Source organism: Melospiza georgiana, chromosome 8 (assembly GCF_028018845.1).
Source record: "Melospiza georgiana isolate bMelGeo1 chromosome 8, bMelGeo1.pri, whole genome shotgun sequence".
NCBI classification, from domain to species: Eukaryota; Metazoa; Chordata; class Aves; order Passeriformes; family Passerellidae; genus Melospiza; species Melospiza georgiana.
This window is the reverse complement of record NC_080437.1, coordinates 7,439,831-7,461,422: the sequence shown is the minus strand read 5'-3', so window position 1 is coordinate 7,461,422 and position 21,592 is coordinate 7,439,831. Positions and strand designations below refer to the sequence as shown.

The following is a 21,592-nucleotide window of genomic DNA, read 5'->3' as shown; positions in this document are numbered from 1 at the left end:
AATCTGCTGCTGTTTCTCCAGAGCCTGGATCCCATCACTGTGCCTTACCACCCAAAGCACTTAATTCAGCAGGTGTCATGGTGGGAAGTTCTGCTTGTCATCCCCTGTTACTGGTTTAAATGAAACAAAGATCTAGTGTCTTAAAATTTGTGTTTGTATAACATTGGGAGTCAGGAAGAAAAGGGTGGTTTTGGTAGAACAATTGGAAGATTGTGTCTTCAAGAGAAAATAGATATTGCTGTATTAGAAACTAGATTTTCTTCTGGGGGCTTTTCTGACTCACACTGGGGAAATGGAGCTTGTGGAACACACAAAGGGATGCCTGGAATCTCTTTGAATATGTGGGCATCAAACTAGATGTCATGCTCCTTTAAAATAACTGTCTTCTGCTTATGCTTGACAGGCTTGTTTTCCAAAGAAGTAGTAGGACAGTATCCAAAGACATGGTGTAATATCTACAGGAAAAACTGAAAGCAAGATTGTGATAGTACCAGCAGTTTCTCAGCTCAGATTTGCCTTCATGCTTTCCTGTTTGGCACTAACTCAAATATCTCTACAAGAGCTATCTTTTTCCTTCCCTCACAGTTTAATGTGTCATGGAGTTCACTTAATATTCCATCTCAATTGCAAATAATTTTTTTCTGTTTGCAGTGTGATCTTAAGATGTGAAAATATGTGGTCTAACCAAGAGACAGTAATTCAGCACATTGCTCATTTGCTTTGAGGATTCAAAAGCACTGTGCACCGTGGGGTTGGGTTTTGGGAGGTCCCCCCCAGTCAATCAGACATAGGCAGTAGGAATAACTGTTTAAAGAAGAGAAACTTTTGGTTTTGTTTGTTTTGCTTCTTGAAAAGGCTGTGCACTATCATGAGTCCTCTTCATAGAAAGCTGTGGCAACAGTTCAACCAAAACACTGCACTTCCAACTCTGCTATCTGTAGTGCTAATGAGCTTTGTGTAGTCTTGATAGAAATCAGAGTTGCTGCAGCTGATGGAGCTTAGCAGAGTGTGTGTGTGCCTTGTTCCTAAATGTAGATTGAAGATACGTTTGTAGGTTTGCTGCAGACTTGATATTGGAAGCCTGACCTTTCCCTTGGCAGTCACTGCTCTGCAGGCTCTGGGATCACAGCTCTGTACAATCAGTGGTAGTCACTTAAAGTAGTACAAGTCCCTTTTATTTCTTTTCCTTAAGAAAGTGTTTCTGCTTATTAAGTGGAAATGAAATGTTGCTTGTTCCCTTTATCTTGAGTGGGACTGGTTTGTTACCTGGCTGTACAGCTTTCAGATGAGGCACTTTGTGCCTCTTTAAACTTTAAACTTTAAGCTAGTTTTGCTTTCTCTCTCAATCCCATTTTAGATCATACTGCAGGAATGGGGTATAATACAACGGTTTTTTGTGTTCAAACTGCATTAAAGCCAAAAAAAATACATTTGTGGAGTAGGCTGTACTGGAAGGAAAACCAGACTTGAATTTTGTGCCTGGTGACAGGTGGATTTACACAGCACATATGAAGAATGAGGCCAGTGTTGAGGCTGTGTTGGTTATGCTGTGTCCTGGCAAGGGCTGGAGGTGGGTGCAGCTGTCTGGGAGCTGGCTGGGTACTGATTCAATTTCCTTGTTCAGTTCTGATAGTGAGTGTGGGGGTCATGCTAGTAATGATAGTTTCCATCAGGGTTTAGGTACTCCTTTAAATCTTCAGGCACTCCAAGTACTTTTGGGGTTTCTTAGTCCAGCCAAAGAGCTGTTAGAAATGGATGAAAGGCAGCCTAGGATCCCAAGAGCATTTTCCCCAAAAGGTGTCCATGAGAAACAAGTGTAGATGGGAGTGGCATAAAAAGAAACAAAATGAGCTGCACTTCAGCCCCTGAAGGCCAGGACTGAAATGTTCTCTTCATTTTTAAAATGACACAGGAGACCAACTGAATTGCAAAAGTAGCCACACAGCTGCAAACCTGCATTTGGATGTGGTTAGTAATGCTCTTTGTGATATGTTAGTGACCTAATAAAAGCTACTCAGGGATTTTATCTGGGCAATAATTGGAATTTGAATGCTAGGTTAATGCATATTAATTTTATACAATTTTCTAAACAAGAAAGCATGTATATTTTCATAGCAATACAATTTGTGGGTGTCAGTGACCATGACTTAGCCTGCATTCAGAGACAAATTTGACTCTTGAATTCGTGTGATATTAAGCCTTAAACTCTTCACGTTCCTCCACAGGTGCTCAGCAGAAGCTATGTAATTATTTTGCTGTGACCCACTGTTAACAGAAGTTTTGTTTTTTTGACAGATACATATCTAAAACTGGAAGATGTGACCCGTAAGTTTAACAAGCCCTGCATAATGGATGTGAAAATAGGTCAGAAAAGTTATGATCCCTATGCTTCAGCAGAGAAGATACAGCAGCAGGTCAGCAAGTACCCTCTGATGGAAGAGATTGGCTTTTTGGTTCTTGGAATGAGGGTAAGGAATTGTTTTGTCTCCACTTTTAGTTTATGCTCCTCTTGTCCCACACCAGGTACAGCAACTGGTGTTCCTAGCAAACAGCAATCCTCGTGAGCTGTACATAAATACAGTGTCACCTGAATGTCTGGGTAGTGCTGGGATCAGCTGTGAAATCAGTTCCAAAGCACTGCCCTAAACCATTCTTTAACTTGGCTGTGTCCATTAGGACAAGCTATTTGCAACCTGGGCACTGTAAATGTGTACAAGAGATGGGCTAATATTCAGTATTTAAAATTGAATGTAGTTGCAATTCATTCTTCACCACCACGACAGATATTTAAAATTATTAAGCAGATTTTTGTGTCTTTATGTTCTTTCAGGCTTATATCAGAGATCTGTATACTGAACCAGTCTTTCTAATAATTCAGTAATGAGCTGTATCCGCCACATTTTTCATCTTTATACTCTGCTTTTAAATAAAAACAAGATTAGATATTTTTTCTGTCTAAGGAAGAGTAAGTAAGCTCTCAGAGGTGATGCATATAGCCATGAACAGCTGCTTACGTTTTACATTTTAAAAGTTTTTCCATCAGAAGCAAACTTCTTTTGATATTTACACACTCAAGGAGCAGCTGTCAGGGGAAGGTTAGTTGGACATGGAGACATCCCTATTAATTCTTAGTATTCTTAGAAATACTAAGAGTCAATATGTGTGTATTGGCTACTTTAAAACTTCAATGTAAAGAAAAGCTGTACAGAACATTTGTGGCTCAGTAAGAGAAATGTGTTGATGTCACTGATGGAATTCAAGAGTAGTTTTTTCTGCAATGATAGGTACAGGAATAGTTTTCTTTTTGATGTGGGATTTTTGTTTTTCTTCTCATACACAAAGCCAGGGCTCCTCAAGCTGTGCAGCATAAATGGCTGGAGACTTTGATAAGCTTCCCCTTTGCTGTTCAATAGCACCAGCAGCCAGATTGCACCATTGTTCAGATAATTCTAATATCTCTGTAATGTTTTGTGCAGAGCTGCCCAGCCTCCCAGCCCTTCAGTCTGCCTTGAGATAAGCTGCTATATAAATTATAGTGGTCATGAGTAGTAATTACATAAGCCTGTGAGCAAGAATGTTGGAGTTAAATCAAAAAACAGCCAAACAGTTTGGATGGAAAAGGAAGGTTAGAGATTATAGCTTTGGATTTGGTTGATGTCATTATGTGACCTTTCTTATCTCATTGGTAAAACAATGTACTTCATGTCCTATGTTTCATGACAGTGCAAAAGGAATGATTGATTGCTTCTGTGGCATGCTTGTGGCTATTGTTTCTGACATTGTCACTCATTTGTGCCTTTGTCCTGCAGAATTTTTTTCAATCCCCTAATTCAGACTGGATGTGTAATGATGATTCTCCCAAGTAGTGCAGTTTTCCATCCAGTGTTTAACTAGATGAGATTTGGGTTTTTGCCTTTGGCACCCAATTACATGTTGGAAGTTTTTTTCCAAAGAGAACTGAAAAGGTTCCTCCTGCCCTCACACAGCATTTGGTAAAGTCTGAATTCACAAGGCATGTTTTCTGCCTCTTGGTTGTGGGGTGTTCTCTGTGCTTGCTTTATTTTTGCAACATTCTGGCTATATTATAAAACACTCCTGCACAGATTATATACAGCCCAGAACAGCTCATGGCTGGATGAAGGTTGTTCCTGTTCACTGGACAAAACATGATGTAGCAAAGAACTACAGAGGTTTGGTTTTAATCTCTCCTTTTTTCAGTGATTTTTTACCAGGGAGTTAGGCTTGTGGGGTAAATTTTTACAAGGCCAAGAAGGAGAGGGCCAGGATAAACAGAGACTGTAGCTGAGCTTTTTCTAAAGCACCCATTGTATAAGTTGTCATGAAGAGATACAAGCAAAAAAGTGTTATAGGTGGGAGTTTTAGCCCAAAAGCTATTTACAGTGTATTTTTATTACCCAAAAGGCTATTGAAACAGCTTTTTCTTATGCACTGGTAAACAAGCAGTCATCTGTTCATATATACAATATGTGTGGTGTGTCCTTAAAAATAGGAGTCTGCTGTCTAGCCCAGCATTAATTTATGTACACACTTCTGGCATGTGATCTGTATTTAGCTTAACACATTGAATAGACAGAATAAATGCATGGAGACACATTTAGGAAGCACAGTTATTTTAATAACATTGTTTAAAAGCACAATTCTGCACCTAGTGGAGAAGTTCTTTTTTTTAACCACTGGATCCCTGAAGTTTAACCCTGGATCCCTGAAGTGTCCAAGGCCAGGTTGGACAGGACATGGAGCAGCCTGGTTTGGTGAAACATGTCCCTGCCCATGGCAGGGGATTGCAGCTTTGGAACCAGATCATTCTGGGATTCTGTCAGAATGGACATGGTTTGTTATGGAAGTAGTTAGAGTTTATAAAGAAGTTGGAAGTCTCAGATACTGTGGCAATGGCAAAAATACAAATTGCAATATGGTTTCAGTAGCACACATGCAAACAGGTAAGAAATCTCTTCCCAGCACAGGCAATGTTAAATACAGAGCATTCTCATGCTGCTGATTGTGAGCACAATGTGTGGGCTGTGCTCTCATTTCACATTCACAGCCCTTTGGAATCCACAGTTCCCAGATCCTGCAGATTTCCTTTTGTTTCCAGGCATCAATTGCAATCTCACTTACTCCAAAATATTTCTGAAATGCTTTTTTAAAGCACAAACTGGTGATTATGTAATTTTAACATTATAATCCATCATTGACTTCTATTGTTAGTGCCCATGAACATGCAGGCAGTAATGTATAATAATCAAAGCTGGTTTTACAAGTGAATTTTCTAATCTACAGCACATGATTCTGCAGGATATTTTCCTGCAGAAATAGACTGTAATTGACTCTATTTTATGAGGTTTTTATGAACTCTTTCTAGTATCATGGTAATTTTCACAAGCTCTGATCTGCTAGTAACAAGATTTAGGAGGGAAGTCAAAAATATTAAATTTTGCATTTACTGTTCAGGTTCTTCTAGACTGAAAAATTACCAGAACGGGGGTTTTTACATTTGTAAGTCTAATTCAAGCTTTGATGTTTAAGGGAACAGGAAGACAAAGCAAAACAAAACCTAAAAGAAAACAAACAAAAAAAATCCATGAAACAATAAATAAATAATTAAATGAAACCCTAAGCCAAAGAAACCAACCAAAAGCCCTGAAAAAAAATCTTCCAAGCTGGAGCAGGTGGTCTTTTATTACATAAAAGAAATTTATTCTTATGAGATGCTTCATGGAAGTTCTGGGAGTCTAAAATTACTGTATTAAGCTATTTTAAAGATGGTTCATGATTTAATTGCAGTGTTGTAGTTTCTTTTATTTAGCAGATTAATAGTCTGCTTTTCCACTGGATAAATTTCAGCATAATTTCATTCTACAACTTATTTATGTAAGGACTTGACTGAAACTGTATATTGACTGTCAGAGCATTGGGGGTGAAATTAGTCATGTGAAGCACTCAGTCAAAACAGTCCAGAGGAGTAAAGAAGCAAAATGGGCAGAGAAATATCAAAGTATAGTCTTGGAAATGAGGGAGCAGGGATGCAGCCTTCTTGTGCTGCATTTTCAAGGGAGCAGGGATGTGTGCACTGTCATCACCTGTGGTCTAGGTCTAGCTACAACAAATCAAGCTAAAAAAAAAGGTAAAAATTAGGGAATGTTTAGATAAATAGGAGAAGAGAATAGGAGATATTTAGATAAATGGATTTGGACAATGGGGCATGCTCTCAACAGCAGTGGTAATTTGAGAGCGTTGCTATAAAGTAGACATATCAAAAAAGAGAATGTTTTTTAACAAAATTTCTCCCTTTGTTATTTTTTCTTCAAATCCTTGCTTTACTTTCTTTTTGAAAAGAAAAAATAAGGCTTGTTGAAACTCTTTAAGTCTTGCACCATGGCAGGATGAAGGGCCTGCAGAGAAACCTGGGTTACTTGAGCATGAAGGAAACTTGCATTTATATTGGTACAGTCATAGGGCACAGGCAGAAGGTGCCCAGGCATGGCTGTGGGTCTTGGCCTGGCACAGGAGGGTCCCTGCAGAGCTGGGGGATGGATGCTGCTCTGGGATGTGCCCAGGTGAGTTGGGGTGCCACCTGCTTTCCCCAGTTTCAGCTTGTGGCTCCAGCTTTGGTAGCAGCTGGGTACTGACAGCAGCTGTGATCTTGCATAGTAAGAATATATAAAAATGACTGATGAAGCAGGAGTTTCTTGAAGGCAGTGTGTGGCAGCTCAATAGAAGGAGTTTTCTTTGTCCTGCACCCTTCAGGAGACCTGCCAGTGGATACAGAGCAAACACATAACAAGCTGTGGCAGGTGGACAAGAAATGAGATTTCCCTGTCTAATCATTTCTTGGCTGCTGTTAAGGTTACAGATCTGGCTTGACTTGTTGTTCTGACAGAAATGGGCCAGTACAGACAGCTGCAACAACAGGGATGCAGGAAAAGCTTGGTTCAGAGGCACAGTGTCATTTTGGGAAGGGTTAATAGCAGATGATGGGTGGTGGCCATGTGTACAAAAGCACAGGAGAGCAAGAGGTCAGTCAGGAAGTTGATTTTAGCCTCCTGCTCCTCCAGCACAGCCACTCTGTTTGGCTGGGTGAGGGTGGAGCAAGGGCTGGTCAGAGATGGTTTCTGTTTGAGCTTGGCTTTGAGAATGGGGTGTGATGTAGCTGTATTTGAGTGAGGTTTTCCAGGAATGTTTAGCCAGTCTCTTCCTGCAGCTGTGCAAACTCTCAAGGTGCTGGTCAGAGGAGGTTTTTGTGATGATGCACATCTGCTGTCCCTTAGTGCCCCTGGCTGCAGCCAAGCCTCTGGGTGACCCAGTGCCTTCTCAGTGCACAAGGCAGTGAATTAAACACATACCTTACACCCATCCTGTGGCCCTGGGACTTGGTGCTATGTCTCTGACTGCTTTGTATAGTTAAAAATGTGCTGTTAATGCAGCATGCATATCTGTCTGTCAGCTATATAGAAAGACATCTGGGGAATGGTTTTGTTAAATTATGAGAAGAGGTGAGGTGCCTTCTTGGGAAGCCCAGCTCAGAAACACAGGGTCTGATGTGCTGCTCCAGCGTTTCTTTGGAAAACAGAATGAGCTTGCAGATTTTGATCAGCTTGTTTGAGCTAGTGCCCATGTCAGAAAAACTGCAGCTCCTACAGGAAGAGATAAGGAAGGTTCTGGTAAACAAGATTTGGTTGGGTACTGCTGCAGTGCTGATGTCTGCAGAAAGCTGCCCCTAGTCCAGCTGGATGACAACACTTAATATCATTAAAATGAAGGCACAATTAGTGAAAACTTAAATTTAGTCTTCAGACTCTTGATTCTCTTCCTAAGCAATATTATTCTTTATTTAACTGCCTTTGACTTGTGGCTCTGTAAAAAGTTTTGAAACTTTTGGTATGTTTTTGAAGGTTACTCTGGTACCTGAAGTATTTACATAAGTAATCTTTGAGTATCTGTGTTGTATGCTGGTACTTTTTTCATGTGCTTTGGAAAAAAACCCAGCAAAAACTATGTGGAGAAAAATGATTGTTCTTGTGAACCCAAAATCACATTTTTCAGATGCAGTTTTAGAATAACTCATCTCTGCTGTGGCCTTCTTCATTCCATAGACATGGAGGCCTCAGTTTCTCCAAGTATCATAACAGTGTGAAGTGTCTCTGCTACTGAATTCAAACATTTAGAATTACAGCTCTTTATTTTTTTAGAATAATGAGGACTGTTTACAGCCCCTTCAGTTCATGGCTGGAGACTTAAAATCAATCTTTTTGTCAAAATAAAAGCTATTTGAGAGTGTTCTTCCCAGAACAGGAGGTGGGGATCTGTGTGATCAACTTTATTGTTGTTTGGATGGGGAAGAGACATTTCGAGGTGGTGGGCTATAAAGAAAACAGGGAATTCAATTTATTTTTTATTTAATATTCCTGTAATATTTCTTTTTATTGCTGCTGTTTCACTGTTGAGGACTTTACTGGTTGGCTTCAGCAAGAATAAGGCCCCAGAGGAGGGATGAGGAGCAGGCACCTCAGCAGAGTGCCCAGACTCATCCAGTGGGATCCTCTCTGTTTACAGCAGGGAAGGGAGGGCAGGGCTGTGCATGGGGAGGATGCCACAGGGATGGGTGGTCTGAACAAGTGCCAAGCACCAAGTTCCTGCCAGAGACAACTGTCTGCTTGGTAACACCATTATTTCTGCAAATAAAAAATTGTCTGCACTCTCATAAACAAATTATACTTGGGCCTTGCTGCCTCGCGCATTTCTGCTATGGAAATATTTCAGTGTGAGAGAAAATACGTCTATATGTGAGGCAGTTTTGAATTAAGTTCTTAAGCTTGTACAATTCCTGATATGGACAAAACTGTCCCCATGTGAGTGCCTCCCTTTCAGATGAGAGCTGAAGTACTGCTGTTGATGCTGGAACCAGCTTTTGCCTGGCTGCTGCCATTTATTTAGTGCAGCTTCATTTGTGCTGACAGTGGCAGATGTGTCTTAGGGAGGTGGGCCTTAGTGGTCACATACAGTAATTCTTACTGTTTTGCTTTTCTTCTACTTTTTATTTTTCTTTCTTTTCTGTTTGAAAAGAGTTTTATAACTTTAAGAACTCAGAATAATTGCACTGAAATTTTTGCTTTGTTGTCTTACTGATTTAACATCTACAGTAACGCAGATAGGACTGATAGTTTTAGGTCTCAGCTGGGATTTCCAAAACCATAAAGAGTTCCTTGTAAAGGGTACATTGCTTTTTGCCACCACCAGGATGTCCCTAGCACAGGAAAGCTGTAGCTTGGAGCCCAAGGGATGAAGGGAGAGTTTTGGAGAGCACTTTTTTTTTTTGCTGGGCACTGCAAGAAATGTAAAAACTGTGAAGGCTAAATGTTTTGTGGCCTTTGAGGTGTCTCTTGCTCTGCAGAAATCCTGGTGATTCAAAATACATAGGGAGTCCCCTTCTTGCCTCTTTCAGGTGTACCATGTGTCTTCAGACAGCTATGAGACACAAAACCAGCACTATGGAAGGAGCTTGACCAAGGAAACAGTAAAGGATGGTAAGTAAGGGAATTGGGGTGTGCTTGGATCTTTTCATTTAAATACTGATTTATAAAGCTGTGTGGAAAAACTATTATTCTGGGTGTTCCTGTTTTAAGAGTCCTTTTTTTGTCCTCAAAGACCCTCAGATGGGTCTTTGGCTGTTCCCTGTAGTGTTTGAACTGCCTGCCAACCTTAAATTGTGTGCAGTTGGCTATAACAGCAGTGCAGTGACTGAAGGTGTCAGAGTTCCTAGGTTCACTTTGGATTTAGTTCATAATTGCCTGAAGAGAAATTCCCTAAGTTGTGTCCATTCCTTCAAATAAGGACTATTCTCATCCTAAAAGACAAAAAATTCATCTGTTTTCTGTTCAGAAGTGAAAGTAATTCCAATATGTGTGTATTTCTTGCAGGGATCTCCAAGTTTTTCCACAGTGGGTACTGCTTGAGAAAAGATGTGGTAGCTGCCAGCATTCAGAAGGTTGAAAAGATTCTGGAGTGGTTTGAGGGCCAGACACAGCTCAACTTCTACGCAAGCTCGCTGCTGTTTGTGTATGAGGGCTCATGCCAAGCAACAACCGTGAGGCTGAGTGATGTCACCTTGGCAGAGAAGAGAAGAGTACCCAAAGGCCTCTTGTCAGGTGGAGATGTGTTGGAGTATAATAATAATATTCATGTAATAAATTCTACAGAGAATGGAAAAATTGAAGCCTCTGTAGGTAAAGGCTTGTCTAAATTTTATGCACTTCACAAAAAGTCGTGCTCCAAGAGGCACCACAGCCAGCTCTCGCTAAAAGTTGAGGACTCAGAGCAAGACAATGTGTGGAAAAGCAGCACATGCATCACACAGGAGCACCTGAATGGAAATGTTCTACCCCAACTGGAAAAAGTTTTCTATCACATGCCAGCAGAGCCCAAGGAAAGCGCGAAGGTCGAGGTGCGAATGATCGATTTTGCTCACGTGTTTCCCAGCAACACAAAGGATGAGGGCTATATTTATGGGCTGAAGAATCTCATCACAGTACTGCAAAATATTTTGGATAACTAAATTCTTTGCTATGTTTTTTATTGGGGGCCAATGATAAAGAGCAACAACATGAAGAATTTCTGCACTTGTAATGCTGTATAACTGGGTTTGTATTGTTCTATATTTTATTTGTCTTTGTACTTTTGGTAGAAGGGTTTAACTTTTTATAATTTCACTCAGGAAAAATATTGATAGTTACATAGAAAGTGTGAAAGGATGAAGATGCTTGAGATAAAGTGGGATAGGTAAACTAATAGAATGAAATGTATGTGGTGGGCTTAAGTCCAAGGACTACCAGAAGCAAGGGTTATGTTAGTTCCTCTAATGACTTTAGCATAGATGACATTTTTGCCCATTTAGCCTTGACACTGAGCCACATCTCCATTAAGAGGTGTTTAGAAAATAGACTGAAAGTTGTAAGGTGCAGGATTGATGTCCTCAGTACTGCCCTTGTGTTTACTGTATTTGAATAACTGGAGTAACTCTGCTTGGAGAGAAATCCCATTCTGAGTCAGCAGTCTCACCTGAAGCCAGTGCATCCCAAAGTGCTTTTCCATGTCATGGGACAATATTGTTGTTCTTTCAGCCCTTCCCCCTTCGTGGATGTGTGTAGCTGATGCTCACCACAGATGAGCTACCATATAATTTGTGTTGAGGTGCTAAGGAAATGCTGGAGTACAATACCATAACAGGCTTAAACTGCACAACTTCCAGAGAAACTGTTTGTTCCTAGGAAGGAGCAAAAGAAGGCAAATGCAAGATGTTCCAGGAGTTGATTTGGTTTAGGAGATTATGTCAGTCTGTTAATGGAGTGTCTGATGCTGTGATTAAGGAAAATGTCTCACTGTTGTTCTTGTGGCCCTTCTCCAACAACATTGCTTTGAAAAGCAAACCAGTGCAATGGGGACAGAATTGTTCTGGGTGAGCGTGCAGAGCTCTGCTGGCTGTAAGCCACTTGCATTTGTGCACTGAGTGTTTGATGCTTCTGCTGCTGGGGAGCACTGATGGAACCTCGAGCAATAGAGGCAGAGGAGCCTCCTGTGAGATCCTTCAGCCCTGGAGCCACCAGCTGTGCCACCGCTCGTGCCAGAGGAGCTGTGGCTCTCCATCCTGGGCTCCAAACTGCAGGTTTCCTTAATATGACACACAGGCAAGCTGTGTCTTTGGAAAGCTCTCCCATTTCCTTCCTTTTCACAAGAAAAATTCAGCATTTGTATGGAATACTTGAGGTCAGGATGATGTATCCAAAGCAATTTTGGTGTGTCTCTTCTGTGTGCTGTGTAGGTGGCTGTGCTGCCATGCATGTTACAGTGAGCTCTATGAAAAGTGGGAATGGAGGAGTCCTGCCATCCCTAGAGCAAGATTGTAATGCTTAAAGCATTTCCAGGACAAAAATGTTTTAGAATGGATTTGGTCATTGGAAACATACATCTTTTTCATGTGGACTTAGTGACCCTGTGGCCTTGCTGCTCTCTCTGTATGATGTTCTGCACTATGCACTCAGCTGTGTTCACATCTTGACAAGTTCTTCATTGGACATCTGTTTTCTACATGACAAAGAGATTCATACTTTTTTCAAGCAGATATGCTGTTTTAAATAAAGCTGAATTTTTAGCTCTTATTTGAGAACTTGGGTTAATTGGGAGAAACAGGGTATTACTATGTGTAGAATTACGTGGTTTAAACTTTAGAACTCATGTTTGGCCAATGCATTCAAGAATGACACCAACCTTTCAGTAACATGATGTTTTAGAAACATGGAAAAAGGGGCTTGCAGGAAGGGTGAGACCAGTGTGTTAAAATTTTTATGTGAAATACAGTGAAGTCTGAGGGGGAAAGTACCAGGAAAAAAGGAGCTTTTTTCCTACCTGGTATTTCTCTTGTACCTTATAGTTAATATATTCCCAACTCTCTGTGAATTAATTTAAGCCATATTCTAGAAAGAGTTTGTGGTTTTGTTTGCTTTGTCACTGGTTTCTCTGTTATGATTTTGTTGTTCTATCCCTTAAATAGTCAACACTAGAGTAGTCCAGACTGGTAGTGGCCTTGTATGATAAAGCTACAAGGTTTTACAGGAAAGTATGGGCAAAAACATTTTAACATCATCATTTTTGTCCTCTCTAATTCATCTCTTCTGGGTTTTAATCCATTTTGTACCAGAGAAATGAGGTATTTTCCTCAAGTTAGTTATTGGAAAATGATTAGTATGCACTTAGTACCATGCACTCTCCTGTCTCTGCTTTAAGATACATGTCCTCAGTGTTTGAATGCTCTCTAAGTATTGATTGTTTTGTTGGCTATGGCAGTGTTTGTAACATGCCTGGAATATTGTCAACCTGTCAGAATATTTTGAATAAAAAAATTTTATCATGGTTTTTGTACCAGTAGTTATTCTGAATGTATTTCTGATCATTTAAAATGTAGCTTGAGAAGTAACAGTATTTTTTATTGGAAATTGTGTGAATAAAGCTTGCTGTGGAGATGTTTGGGCATAGTACCAGCTGTGAGTCTGAGCCTGCAGAGGCCTTATATTCACACTTCTGTTCTTGCAGATTTTAGGCTTGGTGTGTCTTGTGTTTGAGCCCGTTGTTTTCAGTTACAGTTGGAAATGTGTTCACAGAAATCATTAAACAGAATATGTAATTAATCAGAAGATGAAGAGGGAGACAATGGGTCACTGAACTGATGCACTCTCAATGACTGATCTCCCTCCCTGTCAGCAACGCCCCTTTTGCTCTCTGGACAGGCACCCATCCCATGGAAATCTTTACAGGAATGGCTACAAGGCTTGTAGGTGTTTATGTCCATACAACAGTGGGTTGCTGCCCCAGCCTGGTGAGGTGTGGCTGGGTGCTAGGCCTGCTGAGGAAACTGATGGTTTTAAGCAATAAGAGTTGGGTTTAGCAGAGCTGACTCTCAAAGAGAAAGAACTCACACAGCATTGTCACTCGTGGACTCTTGAGAATGAATACAGGCTTCTGCCTAGGTGGAGTGAGGACTGTGCTTGGGATTACCTAAGGGGAACTTGAGTTGTATAAAGTTTTATGAAAAGCATTTACAAATGTATTTTTGAATATGGGTGAAATTTGTTGCATAAATTGCATTGGAAGTTACTATACCACTATGAAATACTTCACATAATTTAATCAATTTGTTTTATGAACTGGAGACTTTACTGGTAGTTGTGATTCAGATGAAACTTGCACTGTTTTGTTTTTTTCTACTGTAATGTATAACCAGGGTGTTCTTTTCCATAATCTCACAGTTTCATGTAGAACTTTTAAAAGTACCGAGTAGATTAGGAAACCACTATTTTCCATTAATTTGATTAACAGAATGCATATGTTCTTAAAATATTTCAGTGCATGTAATATTGTGAGTAATGTTAACATGCTACAAATCTAGAACTCCAGTAAAAGTTCCTCACCTGCAGAGAGCTCTTGATGTGATCTGGATTGGGCAGAGTTTAAAATGGCCTCAGGTGTGAGAGCAGCAGTGCTGCAGGAACAGCATCACCTGTGCTGGCCACATTGGGTGTGCAGGAGTGTTCACATCGTGAGCCTGAAATCATTGGAGTGACTTGCTCCTTCATGATGTGAAGCACAGTCAAATGTAGGAAGATGCTGGAAGAGTGGAGACTCACATCCACACTTGCTGTTTCAAGTTAGGATTAGTTCATCCTCCTAATTTCTTTTCAGTTTCTTTTCCCTACATGCAGTTCCCCCCCGAGTGCCCTTGGCACAGATGGCATCACTGATGGAAATTTGTATTTCCTAAAAAGCTCATGCCCCATTACTCTTCTTGAAGTGCCACTACTGCAAACCACCATGAGCTGCCTCAGATGCTGTGGGAATACTCTGTCCCCTGGGAGAGCAGGAGGGCAGCACGATCTGATGGGAGACTGGATTGGAGGCTTTCAGTGAGTTCTGTACTCATGACTTGCAGAGGGTGTTCTGGGGGCAAGGTGAGTGACAGCTGAGCTGTGTGGAGTTTCTCTTTAGGCTTTGAGTGAGTTCTGTACTCATGACTTGCAGAGGGTGTTCTGGGGGCAAGGTGGGTGACAGCTGAGCTGTGTGGAGTTTGCCTTCCCTCACAGCAGTTCAGTGAGGTTTGGGTTTAAGGAGGAGGTGGTACAGCAGAGAGCAGTGAGAGCTCCTAAGGAGCCCTGAACAGGACACTGAGTCCCTGCAGTAGCAGAGGGAATGGCTACAGGGAGGATCCAAGGGCTGCAGATCCCCAAGTGTCCCACAGAGAGAATGTGCTGTGCTCATTCACTGGGTTAAAGCAGGATCTTATCTGGGAAATATCATCATCATAGCCATGGGCCAAATCTGGCTGGTTTTCATGTTCACAGCAACCTGGAAATGGAAACTGCAGTGGAAAATTGTCATCCAAAGGGTAAATATGTTTGAAAGGGGAAAATAAGCAAACTAAGGGTTGTATCACCGGAAACATGTTTCAATAAATATCTTTTACTCTGGTCTTGTTTAGTGGAGATGGGCCTTGTGGATTTGGGGTTTATTTTGTTACATGACATTTAGTAGCAAAGTCAGAACAAAGAAACTTTAAAACATCTTAGTTTGAATTATGGACATGGGTTCAAGTAGTTATTTCATAGGTCACTTTTTAAAAAAGAAAGTAACTTCCAAACACAATGTGTGTTGCACCTGACTAAATGAAACTACAGTGCACTAAGGCACTTTAATCCTCTGGGAACTGTACTGGAACATAGCTAAAACCATGTGAAATTGCACCTGATGCTGTGTTGTTAATTGGTTTTGAGATTTAAAGTTCTACATTCATTATGTTGATGAATGAATGTGTCTAGTCTGGTCTCAGTTTCTTTGATCCAAGTGTCTAAAGCTGCCCCTCAATCTCCTCTGATCTGTATGTGTTTGTAATTTCTTTGTGCTATTTTCTGACATTCCTGGACCACAGGGAGTATTGTTAATATTACCCATGTTTATTTTATAGAACATTGTACTGTGCTATCTACCAACTTTTGTAACTCAATTATTAGTGATATTTAGGGTCATTCTAATAGCTGTATATTTGGCAAATTATTAAAATTTTCTGCAAGTGACTTGCAAGTATAATTGGTTTCTTTTAAATATAAGAAGATTGTTGAGAAAAAATTTACTTGACTGTTACCTGCACCGATGATGAATCCTTCTTTCTTTCCATCTTTATTTCTCCTTTTTTTCTGTGCCCTCTGTAATGGGTTTCCCTTGTATTTACCAGGTTTGCTTTACCACCATGTTTTTGTCACAGCCATTGTTTATGGGAATACCTGCTGAATATACAAGAATTATCTCTATAAACTAAAATAAGAAATTCCACAATCCTTTAAACTCATCCTGGAAAACCCTTAACAGCACCACAAGAGGCTGTGTATGTTGTTGATTACAAGTCCTTTTGCATCCAACATCTGGTCCCAAATTCCAAAAGCATGCAGGAACAGCCTTAGTGCTTCACTTTTAAGTTGGTTTGGTTTGGAGGGGGGATTATGTTGGGAATTTTTTTTTCTTTTTTTCATTTTTTTTTTTAATGTGTTGTCTTGCCTGTCTACAAAAAGCTTTCTAAATGTGTTCATTAGTAGTCTTAAGTGCTGTCCCATGGCTCTGTGCAGCCTTCCTTCCCATGCTCCAGAATTGGAAGAAATGATGGGGTAAGGCTGTAACTCAAAATCCACAGTATTGTGAGGATCTGGGGTTTTTGTGGATTTGAAAAATGAATAGTGGTGATGCACTGAAGAATCTTGTAAAGAAATCCCCGTTTCCTTGTTGGTTTAAAGTGAAGAAGGAATCACACTCCTTGGTTGCCTGCTCACGTCACTTGTCAGGGGTGTTGCCTGGCTGGGGTTACTGTCTCTGTTCTCTCACACACACACACGTGTGTGTTTGAACAGTGCACAGTGAAATATCTCAGGGAGCTGATGCAGCTGAGAACTGCCTCAGACTGGGGAACTGCACAGAGCCCCCACACAGGGCCAGCCCATCCAGGATGTGTGGGCACAGAGTTTGTGGTGATTGGGAGTGGGGCTGAGCCTCATCCCCAATCGGCCGCAGCTGTGCAGGACAGGTCATAATGAGATAATGAGCCACTAATGAGCCCAGGGGCACTGACCAATCACCCAGGGAGCAGAGGGCACACAGGTGCAGTGCATCAACATGAGGGGATAAAAGGTTGGGCTGAAGAGCAAAAAGGGCAGTTGCTGGCAGCCTTCTGAAGTGGAGTGATGTTGCTCTGTATGGACAGACACCTGAAGCCTTCTGATCAGGTAAGGGGTTACTGTGTATGGGGGAATGCTTAAAACCTTCTGAAATTGTGTGGTGACAGTCTGTATTGTGGCTGTCTTATCTGTGACAAGGGTGGGCAGGGAGTTGAGGCTGTTGAGATTTGGCCCGGTGTGACAAGCAAGCCCCCTGCTCCTTAGTGCAGAGACCTGCTGTGAGTCTCTGCTAGCACAGCTCTTGGGTTTGTGTTCACTGCCTCTCTGCACAGCGGGACTGATGCCTGGCAGGTGCCAAATGTTACAGTCCTGCCTATGTGACACATAAATGAGTAATTTTTTGCTCTCCTGGCTTCATCAGTTTGGCTTGGTTTTTTTTTCCTCTTCTGTGTGGAGGAAAGGCTGGGCTGTGGGAGGGGAATGGGTGTTACAGGATCCTTTCAGTGCAGGTAGGTTGAGGGGAGCCCAGGGCCAGGGGCTCTGCCCTGCTGCCCCTCTGTGTAATGAGGGGCCTGGGGACCTGTGGCCCTGCCAGGGGACACTCGGAGACGCAGCAGGAGCAGAGGACCCCAGAGTTTTGCCCTCAGACTGTGAGGGGATAAAAACCAAGGGTTCCTTTTTTGGGGTCTCTCGTTCCTTTTTTGGAGTCTCTCCTCAAAGGAACTGGCTGGAGTTGTTATTTGGTTAGTTGCACCAACATTAAATTTAAGAATTCAAATGTCTGAGTGTCTGCCATGGAAAACCTGGGTCTGAGCCCATAGGGGAGCCCAGTGTGAGTGTGGGTGCAGCTGTGAAGGGGCTTTGGTCCAGCTCAGTTGGTGCAAGAGTGAGTGTCAGAGTGGTCCTGGATGCTCAGACGGGGAAGTTTCCTTAACACTGGAGGGTCTAGAGAGCTGTTTAAAAGTCTCACCTTTAACATCAGATATTTCCCTTATCCCCTGTTGCTGCTCTGCTGGTTTTGCTTTTACTTTTCATCCTTCTTGCCATCCCCAAATGTAACTGTAGTTTGTGGTTTAGACCAGCATAAGATCCGAGGGTAAACAGAATCTAGAATAACAACTATAAAATACCTGCCATATACACATTTTTCTCTGGCCATCTCTCCACTTTCTTTGACCTTGAACAGAGCACATAAGTCCACCTGTGTGTTGTGCAGTGTGCTGAAGGGCAGCCAATTGCCTGTAGCCCTGGATGGCAGTAAAGGATTGGTGTCAGAGCACACTTTTTGGTTGATAAAGCATAAGGAGGAACTGAGTTCAGCCCATTTTTCCACAGCTATATAAACTGCAATGTGGCTGGTAATAAAAACTTGATTTTTTAGCAGTTTCAGTGGATATAAATTGGGCCAGCAGATGGGAAGCTGTCAAACAGGTAATATGCCCAAGTACTAATTTTGCAAAGTTATTTCTCCAAAAAAGAAAGAAACCAGGAGTAGCTACAAAGAAAACAATCCGATGCAGCTCTTCCCCTGCACCTCCCCTCAGTCAGCCCTCCTGCAGAATTCAGCCCACTGACTGGAACCACACATTGGCATTTAATCAGCTGGAACTCTCAGCTTCTTACCCTGCCTGAAAGCTTTCTGGGTCTATTTCAAACACTGGTAGCCCAACATTTGGAGCAAGGAGGGTACAAGTCTCTCCCCAGAATGGTGATGTCTTGCTGGAGGCTGAACCAGCCAGGCTTTGTCCCAGCTCAGCTTCCACATCCACTTGCTTGGGGCACGACCAGAAGCACCAGTGTATTAACACTATTAAACCTCTGCCTGGAGAGGTAAAATGATGAATTGTTTGATTTTCAAAGGCTGGTGTGCCTCTAGGAAAATAGCAAAGACACAGAAGTCCTGATATGCCCATGATTTGCACTTTTTTATTGAGTCTTTTTTTGCTTTAAAGGCTTCCACCTCACCTGGTAGCTGTGCTATGTGTTAGAGCAGTCAGCAGGACAGCCAGGGAAGCCTGAGAAGTGAACCAGGAGGTATTTAAAATGAAAATTTTATTGCCACCAGGAAAGGAAGGTTCAGCTTTTAGTCCTCAATTATATTAGCTTTGCTCAAGGGAAAATATCTACATAGAACCCAAGGCAGAATGGACAATCAACTAAAGAAAGGGCAGGGAGAGAGAAGCAGGCTGAAGAGGAGGAATTAATTTAAAGTAAACTGTGCATTCTCCCTTAAAGAAAAGTGCATTGAAATAAAAGTAGTTTAACAAAACGAAGAGTTTTAGATAGCAATGCAGCACACGAGCATAACAGTGTAGCAACAGAAATTCTGGTCCTGTTTTGGCTCAGTGCCTCTCAGCTTGCCTGGTTCCAGCATTTCCAGTGACCCTCTTGAGATTCTTCTCTTGCTTCAGGTTTTTTTTTTTTTTTTTTTCTTTTTCCTTGTCTTTCTTTCAGCAGGAGCTAAATTCACCACCAAGAGACGCTTTTGAATTCTACCACTGGCACATTCTTTCCAAACATGTTAACAGCTATTCAGGCTTGTGCAACCCTAAACATGGGAAATATATCATGCAGCTTTCTTACACACAGAGACTAAATGAGGGTTTGGGCAGACAGTATCTTCTGCATTTTTCCTGCCTGCCAGCACAGTGGGGAGGCCTTGGAGCCTCCCAGGTTCTCTTACGCTTTCTGGCACTGCTGCTAGTGATGATTTATCTTTTTTCTGTTTTTCCTTTTTAAAATTTTTTCTCCCCCCCCACTCAGATGCATGAGCTGGGCTCTGCATCCTTCAGGAGTCTTTCAAAAATGCTGTGTATTTGTGTTTCAGGTGTGGGATGTCTTTAAAATCAGCATTTCAATTATGACAACAAAGGACTGACAACACTTGTCAGTCCTTTGTACAGCATTCAGGTTTAAGTGGAGATTTGGTTAGATAAGGCTAAAATTTTGGCTTGTCAAGAGTATTTGGTGGAGCTCCCGTGGTGCTGGACATACTCTGTGTGTTGGGTACAAACAGGTGAGGACAAAGGGGGTTTCCTGAGTGGGCTGCTGAGAACGTCCCTGAATGGACAGCAATATTATAGACAACAACTGCTGGAAACCTCTCTGAATTTCCCTCCCCAGTGGGAGATCTACAACTATTTTCTTTGGAGGCAGCAGCTGAGATATTGCTAACAATAAGGAGATCTGCTCTGCCTCAATAAATACTGGAGACAGTGCATTAAACCTGACCAAGACAGGTTTGCTGCTGCTTATCTGCTGCCTTTATAAATGTCTATTAGAGAGAAACCAATCTATACATAATGGGATTATCTCCCCAGATGTGGCAATGTAATAGAGCTCTTCTATCAGTGAATTTGTGGTAAATACTCTTTGGACTAATTATTAATTACTACTAATAAGCAGGAGCACTTTCCCAGAAGTGCATGTTTAGTGCAATGTGTGACTGACATGTATTAGTAAGAGCTTTGATCCCAGCAGTGAAATCTGGGGCAGTGGGAATTTTATTGTCACAGTGGCTGGGAAAATTTCTTCTTCCTGGTGAAAATATAGCAGCGTTTCCAAGTTGACTCCAGCAGCAGAAACTCTGGAGGGAGCTGTAAGCTCAGTGTTTCAGCACAGCTGCTTCTTTTTATTGTTATTTTTTTTCTCTCAGTCAAAATGAAACTTTCAAGAGGTGGCATGTTGGCATTTTGAAGGTAGTTATATTTTTGAGTGATTAAAAATGAACTAGTTTTACTTAGTCCTGCACCTTCAAGCTTCAAATGTATTACTGAGGTCTCTGAATGCAGTATTCACCTGTGCCTTTGCTGGTCAAGCTTTAGTGGTTTTCATCAGTGTATGAGACCACCTCTGTTTTCTATGCTGGGTATCAATTTCCTCTGGAACTGATTAAAAAGGGAATTGATAAAACTTAGAAAATATAGACAGTGAATGTGGATTTTTATTAATGGATTGTCATGGCTTTTGAGTGCTACTGCTGTTTCAGAGATGGTGATTAGGGGAGGGGATGGTTAAATTTAGAACCTGAGATGTTAAAAACCAAAACTGACCAAAGTTAGCATATAGCTTATTAACTATGTATTGAGAGGTGCGGGTTTTTTTTTTTTTTTTTTTTTTTTTTTTGTTTTGTTTTTTGTGGGTTTTTTTTGGTTTTTTTTTTTTTTTTTTTTGGTTTTTTTGTTTTTGTTGTTTTTGTTTGTTTTCTTTTTTTGCTAAAATCACTGAAAAAGCCCTGGCAGAGGCTGACCTGGAGGCTGCAGAGCTCTCCTTTTGCATGAGGGCTGTTCCCAGCCCTGGGGCCGCAGGCTCTGTGCTGATGACAGGAATGGTGTGTGCTTACGTCTTTACAAACGATTCCATGGGTGAGGGGATGGGTGTCAATGTCTTTGAAATTGACGGTTCTTAATGTCAATGTCTCTACCAACCTCAAGGCACAGGTTTGTTACAGAACCCGGGCAGTCTGATTCCAGAACCGACAAATGGGCGCACACAAGCCTGAGTTTCTGCACTTCTTGGGAGAAAATGATACATTTAAGGCGGAATATGTGCTAGGCGGTTCGGGAAGGCTGTACCTTGCTAGTACCTCAGCCCATGGGGAAAGGATGAGGGCAAAATGCAGCTGGGAGTTCGGGGTAAAAGGGGCTGTGTCCTCCCAAACCTTGAGGACTTCTCTGTCTCCTTTAAGGACACTGGCTTTTTGAAGTGTGATTTTCCATACACCTGCAATTTTATTCGAATAAAAGGAGAGAGTGCACCGCCGCAGGGTTTTCTCTCTCTCGGTGTCTGCCGCTTCCCTCAGAGCTCACAAACTCAGGCTTGTACCCTGCCGTTGGTCAGTTTCACAGTCACAGTCACGTTCTGTGACA

General features: G+C 41.6%; 1 protein-coding gene across 1 annotated transcript in view; it reads left to right on the top strand.

Moving 5' to 3' along the window:
- IPMK (inositol polyphosphate multikinase) overlaps positions 1-12,925 on the top strand; it is a 30,917-nt gene extending 17,992 nt beyond the window's left edge. The window contains exons 4-6 of the mRNA XM_058029120.1: positions 2,296-2,468; positions 9,464-9,545; positions 9,939-12,925. Coding sequence (XP_057885103.1) covers positions 2,296-2,468; positions 9,464-9,545; positions 9,939-10,573 — 890 coding nt within the window. The 3' untranslated portion in view covers positions 10,574-12,925. The remainder of the gene's footprint in view (positions 1-2,295; positions 2,469-9,463; positions 9,546-9,938) is intronic.
- The last annotated feature ends 8,667 nt before the right edge of the window (positions 12,926-21,592 follow it).